The following is an 11,876-nucleotide window of genomic DNA, read 5'->3' as shown; positions in this document are numbered from 1 at the left end:
AACTCCAACATTCGTAAAGCCTGTTGAAGCATCTAACCGTTCTTCGGGTAGATCTGCCATTACTGGTGCTATCAATTGCGCTCTGCCCTTTCTGCAGGTAACGCACTTGTTCTTAATTGATCTTAAGGCGTTTCGTATTCCTAGGAGCCACATCTTCTGCTGAACAATGTTTCTGACATGCTCAGTGACTTCGTGTTGATTGTCCTCGTGCTCCTTTTGCAAGAATAATTCAACCGCATGATGTTTCCAATGTAGCAAAATTGGATGCTTTGCATTGAAATCCAATTGACATTTGCCTATTCTGCCTTCGGCTCGAATAAGTCCTTCTTCATCTAGGAATGGTGAGAACTGTAGGATTTTGCTGCCTTTTATGATTTCCTTTTCAGCTTTGAGAGGTCTCATCTCTTCCCAAACTGTTCTTGTTGTAGTAGCTTGAAGATTGTTGCTTTTGCTTTTCCTCTTTCTTCGATGCTGACTATGAGTGTTGCTGGTTTGTGTTTGCTAAATGCTCGTCGTACGTATGCCACTGTATTTACTAGTCTGTTGAAGTTACTGAATCGTTCTCACTGGATAACAGCTTTCTTCTCTTCAGCCTGTATCATGAATACTGATGAGGGTATATTCTCTTCATCTGATGCAAAGATTAGGTTCATTTGCTCTGGCCATTCGCTTTCTAGTCGTTTTAACCAGGCCAGCCCAGTGAGCCACTCACTTCTCTCGAGTTCCTCAATGTTGATTGCTCTGGTGCCAATGTCCACTGGGTTGTTGATACCGCTCACATGTTTCCACTGTGAAACATCAGTTGTATTTAGTATCTCAGCTACTCGATTTGCCACAAACACTTGTTGTTTACGATGGGATTTGTGTATCCACTGCAATACCGTATCTGAGTCTGACCAATAACTGCAACTATTTATCTTCATTTCATGTTCCTTGACTATCTGTTCTTTCTACCTCACTGCAATGACTGCCACTTGCAATTCCAATCGCGGTATTGAAAGATGCCTCATCGGTGCCACTCTGCATTTTCCAATGACAAATGCTAAATCAGCTGAGTATTATTTTGGTTGTGAGCGTAGATAAGCCACTGCTCACATCGTGTCTTCGGATGCGTCAGCAAACACATGAAATTCGGCTTTATCCTTCTCTTTGTTGAAGTACCTTCTATCGATGCTTGTTTCAGCCACTATTGGAAGTTGTTCTTTCCATCTCAGGAATTCTTCTTCTTCATTAGGCTCCACTTCGTAGTCCCAATGTTGTCCATTTTTAGTCCAGATGCCTTTCAGAAGTCGTCTCATGTGAATACTGAACGGAGCAAACAATCCGATGGGGTCGAATACTGAAGATACCAGTGACAGAATCTTCCTCTGGGTTATAGGGGTTTCCACTTCCTTGTTGGTACCTCTGCATACTTAAAGGCTATCATCATTAACGGTCCATTGTAGCCCTAGCACTGAGGATCCCTCCGTACTGGGTTCCACTTCGAATTGCTTCGTGTTGCTGATTGACTTCAAGTCCTCTGGGATTGCTTCGGTAACTGCATCGTCGTTGCTAATCAACTTCTTCAATTCAAATCCATGCTGTGAAAGAAGAGGTTGTGGTTGATTGAAGACTTCAATTGCTTCTTCGGGGGTTTCTACTGATTTGATGAAATCGTCCCTGTAGAAGTTGTTTTGTATTGCCTTTGTTGCTATTGGATACTCTTCTTCGTTGCCCAGTCCCACTCGCTTGAGAGCATGGTTTGCGCAAGTTGGAGAAATCTTAGCTCCAAACACGTGACGCTGATATTCGTATATATGAACAGGTTCGTTAGTTCTTGGACGCCATAAAAACCTCAAGCAACTCCTATCCTGTACGGGAACTTGCACTTGTAGAAACATCGATTCGATGTCAGCTGTTAGGGCTATTGGTCCTTCACGGAATCTGAATATTGTTCCAATCCAGCCATGTAGCAGATCAGGTCCTACTAGTAGCTTATCAATTAGGCATACTTCTTTGTACTTTGATGCGGCATTGCAAACACGTCTCACTTTGCCAGGCTTGTTCGGGTTTAGCACTGGATGGTGGGGCAAATACCATTCTTTCCCGAAGGTGCCTTTCACTTGGGACTCGCTCAATATCATTACGAATCTTTTTTCTACATCTGTATCTATTGACTGTTGATACAAACTCTTCAAGTTTGGGTCCCTTTGGAATCTTCGCTCCAGTGAGTAAAGCTGACCCAGGGCTGAGCTGTAGTTGTTCGGTAGGTTTGGCTCTGATTCACTCCACAGCATTCCCACTTCGTACTGCTCGCCTGTGAACTTCGTCGTGCTCTCTAGCATCTTCTGTCCCTGCAGTTCCTTCTTTGACTGACTGACGACGTTGATTTTGGAAGCATAGGTTTCTATGTCCCACCAAGTTTGAATATTCTCAGCCACTTTCACATCTTCTGTGATGGCAAAATGACAAACATTTTGTCTTCTTTTGCCCGTCACGGGGCCACTGACTACTCATCTTAGCTCTGTTAGAACGGCGAAAGGTTCACTTCGTGTTCCTATCTTGTATTCCAATGGGCGTTGTAGCTCATAAGCATCTTGACCAAGGATGATGCCAACTTTCATCAAGTTGAAGCTTTTGTTGGGTAGAACACTCAAGTGATTGAAGCTTTGCTTCAGCTTATTGTAGTTGTAGTTTGTTTTTCCCAAGGAGATTACGGGTGTGCAAACGCTTCGATTGAATGCACTTTTGAATGTAGTCCCTTTATTTTGAGAGGAAACTTTTCTGTCTTCAGATCCTTTGTTCCGTGTATGCCAGCTATGTTGAGCGTCACATCGGTGCCTTGGGCTCGTAAATTCTCTTGCACACTTCGATCGATGAATGAAACCGTTGATCCACGATCGGGGAAAGCGTGTGTGTTCGGCCTGTTGCCACCGCTCTGTATTGAGACAGGAACTATCTGAAGAAAGCTAGTACCTTCGTTATCTGGTTGATTGTTGCTGCGCTTACGTTGACTGCGTGTTGCCCTCGTCCATTTGGTTTTCTGAGTTTAGCAATTGGTTGTGCTTCTTGATTCATCCATTGATGCCGCACGCATTGACTTTACAATCTTTGATTGCATGTCCTTTGCCCAGACATCCGTAACATAAGCGTTGCTTCCTCACTGCTGCGTACCGACCATTCACACTCATGTTCCTGAACAGTGGACAGTTCTATATTTTATGAGTGCCATCAGTTAGCGGACAGTGATCACTTTGCGTTTGCTTCGTTTCTTTCACGTTCGAACTTGTACTGAGGTTCGATGTTTTCGAGAACCGTTTGTCTCTATTTGCGCTTCTTCGGTCTTCCTCTCTTCGCTCTCCCTTGAAAGCTGAAAACCTTTCGTGCACGAATGCTATTCTAGAAAGCCACTTTTCAAACATAATCAGATTAGGCCAATCTTCATCTTTATCATCAACATAGAACCACCACTTGTTTTTGAGAACTTGGGGTAGCTTATCTACTGCCATATACAGTGTCGAGCTTGATTGCTGATCACCAATCTGCTTGTACTCTTTGAGCAAATTCACAAAATTCGAAACAATAATTGAGAAACCGATCAGACCTGTTGAGTCGTGAGGTTCATCTGACTTGCTTCGCGAAGACTCTCCAGCTGTGCATCAATGATCACAAGAGGTCTTCCAAATTTCCTCTCCAGAATACTCCATGCAGCACCATAGAACTGTCCAGAATAGCCCATTCCAGAGATTGCTGACCTTGCCTTGCCTGTCAGTAGAGTCTTCAGATGGCTCATCTTCTCTGAGTCTGGTATTGGTCGTTGATCTACTGTAGCAATGAACATACTAGACCACTCCGGCCATTCGAGAGGGTTTCCGTCGAAGTTGTTCAACTTTAGCTCTTGTAGGTTACTGCTACCTGCATACCCACTGTTGTATCGTAGTGGACCAACTCTGGGGGAAACGTCCCGGTCTTCAACACTTGAGGATCGGTCTCGTGAACAGCGATATTGTGAGAAGTGACTATGCCTGTTTACTTCAGGGGTCACTTCGAAGCGAGCTGTTGATCGTTCTGGTGTTAGAAGGTTGTCGATCCTGCTGGCCCAGTCTGAGACATCTCTCTTTTTTAGGGTCCAGTTGAAGGATGATTTGTCGCGAGCACCAGTTGATTGGGAACGAGCATCATCGTTCTCTAATGCTGTTCTCTTCACTTTGCGCTCTAGCTCAAGCTCTTCCTCCAGCAGTTGATGCTTGGTTTCCAGTTCCTTCATTTGCATTTCTAGCTCTAGCTTCCTCCGCTCGAACCTTTGCTGTTCCAGTCGCATCTTGGTTTCGAATTTGATATCGAATTTCTTCATCTTTTCCTCGCGCTTTGCTTTGCTGAAGATGTTTCCGAAACATTCTCCGTCTCTTGGCCACTTGCTGTTGCTCCATTTTGCACTGTTTGAGCAACTGGGTTGTCCGTTGGGTAGTTGTTGTTGCTCTCGCTGTCATTCACTGCTTGAGTTGTGTTGCTTTGCTCTGCATTCATTGCTGGTTGCGTGCCTTTGCTTATATAGGCAAGCCAATGATAGTCTAAACTTGCTTTGCACTTCCTTGCTTCTTTCAGATGTTCTTCAACAAAACTTGTTGGGTAGGGTGCAAGCTTGTTTTGACGCTGCAGTTGCTTGGGCATTTCTTCCTCTAATAGTTGAACAGTCTGTTGGTAGAGGATCTATAGTTTGTTGGGTCGATCTGAATCTTCAATTATTTTGTAGCCAATCCCTGTTTTAGTGTTAACTTCTTCCACTAAGTCTCGGAGTCTCTTGTCATACCTGTGAGCTGTTGATTGAAGCTCCTCTCTGCTGGTTGTGCTCGAATTGCCTGGCTGCTGTTTGCTTTGCTTGTTCCGTTTAAATGAGGTCAATTCTTCAACGTGTTTGGTGAATTGCACTCTTCTGTTCGCCTCACTGGCCTGTTGCTGTTGATTTGTTTGATTCTCTTTTGAAGTGGCCTTTGGCAATCTCTTAATCATATTGGACAGCAGTTTGCCTTCCACTGTCCGGGTCGGCGGACCAATGTAACGGCTGCTCTCCTATCAAGGTCAAGGAAAACTTTACACCGCCCAGTTCGTTTCAGCGGTTTCAATTCTGTCCGGATATTGTGTTTTTTGCAATTAACTTTTGTTAACTGTATTATCCGCTATACTGTAGATTACCGTTGCTTTACTTGTTGTTATATTACTCCTGCTGACGAATCGCTCAGCTTTGCTGTATAACAAACTTGTTTCTCTCAGAATAACAAAAAAACTTAAGTTGAAACAATCGAATTTTTTGTTGTTTTGGTTAATAACTCAAGTTATAATTTGAAATTGCAAAATCCCTATGTTCAGCTCTTGGTGACTGTCCTAGCTACTGGTTAGCGCAAATAATTTCCGTCCCCGATTTCTTAATATTTTCGGAGACTTTTTCCCGATAATCAAATTTAACAAAAGTAATCAAGTTCGCACTTTGTGCTTCTCGGCGCACTCAACTGCTCAATAACGCAATCAGTGAATTACACTAGGCTTCGTTAAAGCCAGTAAGAGAAACTGACTTTATGCTTGGCACAAAGTTTCTCTTACTTAGGAACTTCGTTCCTCAGAAAGAAAGTCTTGAGAATATCAAAGTAAATTCTCTTTTCACAATTCAAAGTTAAGTTAAAGCTGTACAATCCTTAATATGATCTACAGAAGCAAGACACAGTAACCAGTAGTTTACCGCTCAAGAAAGTGTGTTTCAATACGCACTGTGTGTCAGTTTAATATAACCAAAATTGCCAATTTCAACTGATTTTTGGTAGTTTTTCAAGCTCCTTTTATGCTGCTAGTCACGTGGATTTACATGTCAAATTCAACTGTTGATTGGTTGTAGATAAAAATGTCGACAGAACGTGAACACTTTTCCATAACGTCACTTTTTCAGTGTAAATTTGATGTCATGGGAAATTTGTTAACCATGTAGAAGTTTTGTCGAATATTCTGTATCAATAACAGGTTGATTCGCAATCCAATCGCAAAGAATCTGATGCAATACTGTTAAGTCGTAGTATTGTTTCGCTGGTGGTTGAGGTAGTTCGAGTTTGAGTTATAGTTTAACTTCATGAATGACGATTGTGTACTAATAATAGATACTAAATATAAATGTTGAACAAAGTGAACAAATCCGTATGGCTTCAGTAGAATGTAGCATTAAATTTCGCTTGTCATGCTATTCTAAATTCAACTGCTTGAAATGACCTTGGAGCGCTAATCAATTTGATTTCTGAGTTAGTGAGCTCAGCCGCCACATTACAAATATCATTAAAATTATTGCTACCGCTAGTGCGCGAGTTATTCAATTCTTTTGCAAAAGTTGCCATCAACATAAAAATCTAAAAACCCTATCTGAAAAAGAAATTCTAACTGCTCACATAAACTTAGTGATAATTACATAGACGGAAACCAAATGCGAATGAATCAATTCTTGATGGGGTCTGTAAAATAGTTCTTTATAGCTCTAAGCTTCATTTTGCTCAAATTGCTCATACTTATACACAAAAAGAAATATTTTAAATAACTTCTCCATGTTTTCTAGAAAGTAATGGCACCTCCGGCTGCAGTTGAAAGTCGTGAACAGTTTTTGAAACCACCAAGCAAAAAGCGATCTCACTCACAAAAACGAAAACTACCCCTACAACAACAACAACAACAACCGCCTCCAGAACAACCAACACCACCAGTGCAGCAATCACCTCAACCGGTGCAACAAATTCAAATGGATCAACCACCAACAGTGCAGACACCTGTTAGTCATTCACTGTTACCTTTGTTCACTTATTAAAGCCAAGTTGTTCAGCTAAAATGTAGACAATTGCCGTCGAAATACCATAGTCATCAACCTAGAACATAACGTTGTCAACTGACGAAACTACTGCGGAAAGTAAAGGTGGAAATAGCTGAAATAGAAGGTACCAAGTTAATTGTAAAAATATTAAGATATGATGGTAATTATAAATATCTTTGAAGAAAAACAAACAGCCACTCTGCTTGAAATAGCAGCAGATGCGAGAGAATAACATTCTCTATTACAAAAGGCAAAAAACTGCGAGATCCCCTGCGTGGCACAGAATATTCCCATTTTCACAGCCTTTTGACAGCCTCTAAGGCATCGCATCACTGCTTCGGGAATTCCTTATAGCCTAATTGTCGTGATAAACTTATTAAATAGTTTAAGATTATTGAGATGCCAGCAAAAACGAAAACTGAATCAACCTCAGATGGAGATGATGATGGGATGACGCACCTGTTTGGCTGCACTGGCACTGCTCCTGATGGTAATCACTGTCCAGCAGGAGTGCCAACCTGGCTATCAAAGCTGATATCATGAGGCTTCATGGAGAGACATTTTCTGTGTGGCTTTTGCGCGGCGGTTAAAGCGACACAACTGAGGGCAATTCCAAGCCAGACGAAGTAATCAGCTATTTTCTCTACTCCAGACGGATGCAAATGAGCAGCTGGATTACAGAGACAACATCAGGATCTCTGGATCTGATGAGGACTAAGACGAGGACCCTCTACCCGGAAGTGATAAATGAGGCAAAAATGGTTGGAGTGAGTACTAAAAAGACAGATATTAGTGCGTGTTCCATCGGATTCTCAGCAGAAGCGTTCAAAAACCTTTGATTGTAAAAGTTGTCAGGCGTGAAACAAAGTTTGAGATAAAAAAAAACAAAAGGATGCTGAGAGCAGACAGACACCAAATCTACATCATCGATTACTTGATATCATTGGTACCAAAGATTGCTGCTAAACTACGGAAATAAGAGGATTTAGAAACTGTGATTAATCAAAATGAAAAGATAACCTTCAAAAAATTGGCTGAACTCTATAAATGTGGTCAAGCCTTCGCTATATCCTCATGTAAGGAAAGTTTAAATTGTCTTATTTGAAGATGAGAAAACTTTTCGAAAACAAAATGAAAAAAGGAACGGAAATGAGTGCTTTTTCCATTTGAGTATTCGATCAATTTACCAAAATTTGATGTTTTGTATACATACTTGGAGAACTTAGGCTCAGATACACAAGTGTAATCTGCTTAAGTGAAGCAAGACTGAATGGAAACACGGATTTAAGAGTTTTTTGTATTCCAGGCTTTAATGTACTTCTGCAGAAACAGGGCAAAACCGAAATAATGGCGTTGTTTTTTTTCTGCATGAATTGATCTGGTTTGAAGAAATCAAATTGCCAACCGATTTGAAGGCTATCTTCGCCAAATGCATTACAAAACTGGAATTAAGTTTTTTGTCGCTTGCATATATAAATCCCCATCAGACAGTAAAACTTGATTTTTACGTGATTTTCAGATTTTCTTAAGAAAGTAAGTGAATTTGACAGCCCGTGCTCCACTATGGATGATACGAACGTTGGTCTTCTATGTTATATTTCAATTGTATCTAAATGTTTGGACATCTAAGCAAAGTTTGGTTTCTCTCAATGAGATAAATGAACCTACTAAAGATTCCTTCAGTACATTACCCCTTTTTGATCATGTTGTGCACGATATTAATTACTAAACACGAGCTGGTGTCGAAAAGTTGGGAATTATTGATCATTTCTCCGCTTTTTAAAGAAATGCCAACAAAAAAGCTCGTATCTACATAATCTTAACAAAGAACATTATGAGCTTAATAATGACGAATCTGAACAATAGTTTCTGCAATTTCTACCAAATTTTTAGTTACACTGTTAAGGCGAATTATTGGAAAAAATGGAGAAGATTCCACAAAGTTGATAGCGAACGAAAAAAAGAACAAAAAAACCGGCACTATTCAAGCGCTTTTGCAAAACCAGGAGCCCCTATGACGAATAATGCTTTGAAAAACAAGGCAATAACACAAAGAATGCAATCAGGCAAGCAATAAAAAATTATTTTGAGGGTACTTTAAATCAAATTTTTTGAAGCAGCCCAAAAATTTCAGAGATTTCTAGATAACGTTTGTAGTAAGCAAAAACAGAATACACAAATGCTCTTGTCTGACTGTTCAAATCAAACAAATACAGATAAACTAGAAATAGATAATGCTTTTAATGACAAATTTATGATTAGATTTGGACTCCCTATTGCTCTATTTTTTCCAAGATGACTGCCTTAGAACAATTTGGATGTGATCACTCATTATTTTTGTATCAAATGATCTTGTTTGAATTAGAATATTTTAATTGGAAATTGCAAGACAACAAGGCAACAGGTCTAGATGGAATAACTTTGCTAATTTAAAGAAATGCAGATTACCTGTAACAATTTATTAGGGCTTTTCAACGAATCACTAAATTTAGAGGAGTCTATCAAGTTTGCTTGAGGTTCTCTCGAGTTTTTCATCTACGCAAAAAATAGGAAAAAAAACCAGCATAGACAAACACATCAGTCTATTTCTTTATTACTCAAAGTTAGCAAGGGTTCAGAACGGGCCTAAAATGATCGAGTCTGCTCTTCTGTTGATAAATATATACTTTTGTATTCCAAGCAGTTCGGATTTTGTTTGAGTCATTCAACAGTCACGCACTCCTTGAAATAACATAGAGGTTTTGCATTAGGGAACAACAATACACATCGCTTTTATTGGACTTGCGAAAAGCATTTGATCCTGTCAATCACAAAAGACTCTGAATGAAACTAGATCCTGATAGCATGCGGGGGATTGCATATGAGTGGTTCAAGTCGTATTTAAATTATAGGTATCGGTGTGTTCAATTAAATACGACTTGTTCCTGGTTTTGGTTAGTATTTTTTACAGTTCCTCAGGGGTTAGTTTTAGGACTACTGTTGTTTATGGTTTTCAAAAAATATGATACGACCTGTCTGTATTCAAACAGGAAAGATGAAAGCTTTGATTTGAATAATGAGCTAGCTAATGCTATAAACTGTATAAATCAAAGGGCTTGCTCTGATAAAAACGGCAAATTTTACAGATTGGTTAATCGTAACCTGATCTAGTAACGCACAGTAACACATAAGAAAGGCAAGACAGTGTTATTTATCTGGATATGGTCAATAATCATACGCCAACTTTTGTGCTTCCTGTACAGAAGCTAGTGACAAAAGCCCCTGTTTTTTTAAGAGCTCGTCAAATGGTATCACCAAATTTTCTCATTTGGCATTACAAGGCTGACATAGAACCTATTATTTCACGTGGTCTTCCTCTTTATGGTTGTGTATCAAAAAATCAAATACTGCTTATTTTCAATATGCAGAAAAAGAATTGATGAATATTATTTATCTCGAACTGAAATTAGCTCATACCGGTGATTTATTTAAGTTGACTGTAGCATCAGATGTTTACGATATGAAAAAACTTCAATCTCTAAAATTTTTACACAAGCAATAACCAACAGTTGCCCAACTGGTAGCTTGAATTCTTTGTTTATTGTTAACGATACGCAGTCTGTGAGTACAAGAGGGTTAGCTTGGATATGTTTCAGGTACCTCAAATGAAATCTACTATATTAGGAAACTCGGTATGGTCTCATGGGTGAAGACTATAATATTACTATACAGGCATGACCCAAATAGACATAAGGCTGAAGAGTGGACACAAAGTGAAGCTAGCCCAGAAGCAAATTGACAATTTAATTGGAAAATACCAACCAAATAACGTTGTTTTTGAAACAATTCTGTTGTTTTTCAATTTAACCGATCAACATTCTGAAGTACCTTCACATGAGCCCTCAAGTGAAAAGTTTTTACCTCAAAGGAGAGTTCACATTGATACGAAATCATAGTGATATTTAATGACGTTTTTCATTCATATAATTATAGCCTCAATCAAAGAAACAAAATATTTCTTTCTTTTTTTCCTTATAATCGATATTAGCGATTCTTTAGCAAAACAAAAAATTATTTCTGGAGTAACAATTGAAAAAGTTGGTGGTTGAATTAGATTTGATTTCATTCAAAAAACAGAAAGATGAAATTGCATTTGGAGCTGTGACTCTTTTTAGGCCTAGCAGAGGAATTAACAAGCCCCAACACCTTAAACATAAAGTTGTTTTTTTTTCTTCTAACCACAATGTCCACAGAACGCTGATTTTTAGAGCTACTAAGTTGCTCTCAAAAGAAATTTGAAGCAAAGGTATTAATCTCGTTTGTCTGTTTTATGTGACTTTTTGCTCGACCATTTTATTGACTGACTCATTTGGTTTTTTGTCCCCACAAACCGGAAAAACAGTGGGCGCCCAACGGGCAAAAAGTTTCATTAGAGGCCCTTAGCAGCGCTTAGTAGTCTTTGCAGTGCTTAGTGTTAATGGAGCTATCTGGAGGGCCTTAGTTTAAGGCTAAAAGTTTGAGTTTTTGAGCCCAAAATGTTGCAATTTTTCGTGTTTTATCGTCATTCATCGAATTTTTTGTTGAACCAGTCTAAAATTGAGGCTGATCAAAATTGATAAAAGTCCTTTGCAACAAATAAATTTTTACGACCATTTTAAAAGCTATATGTTTTATTAATTCAACATTTATAAAAAAGTTTTTTTTTGAAAATTGTTGTAATTTGTAGTTTTTCAGGCCTGGGTGCCAAGGACCCTCCTCTAGGTTAGATAATAGCTTGCTGCATAATTTCTAGTGGCAATGGAATGGATTTGAATACTTTAACGTCACTTTTTTTCAGAAATTTCAGGCGATATTTGCAATTACTTTAAACTTTTTTTAAAATTTTTTGTCATTATTCAGGATTTTTTGCCCTCAGGGGTCAGAAAAACTCCTTAGGATCTTTACAACAAGTTACTGAAAAATTTTTATAAAGCATGGAAAAGTTTTCAACTTTTTAATACCACAAAATTAAGCAATTTTTTGATAAAACATTCAATTTTTTTCAAGTTTTTTGAAAAATTTTGTCAGATTGGATAACCGA

The 11,876-nt window shown here is 39.0% G+C and overlaps 1 protein-coding gene across 1 annotated transcript in view; it reads left to right on the top strand.

The window, feature by feature from the left end:
• LOC142346251 (uncharacterized) overlaps positions 1-11,876 on the top strand; it is a 240,673-nt gene that overhangs the window by 21,318 nt on the left and 207,479 nt on the right. Inside the window, exon 6 of the mRNA XM_075398767.1 lies at positions 6,569-6,778. Coding sequence (XP_075254882.1) covers positions 6,569-6,778 — 210 coding nt within the window. The remainder of the gene's footprint in view (positions 1-6,568; positions 6,779-11,876) is intronic.

Source organism: Convolutriloba macropyga, chromosome 9, assembly GCF_964194025.1.
Source record: "Convolutriloba macropyga chromosome 9, txConMacr16.3, whole genome shotgun sequence".
In the NCBI taxonomy this organism is placed as follows: Eukaryota; Metazoa; Xenacoelomorpha; order Acoela; family Convolutidae; genus Convolutriloba; species Convolutriloba macropyga.
The sequence above is the reverse complement of the archived record's forward strand: the minus strand, read 5'-3'. Positions and strand labels throughout refer to the sequence as shown.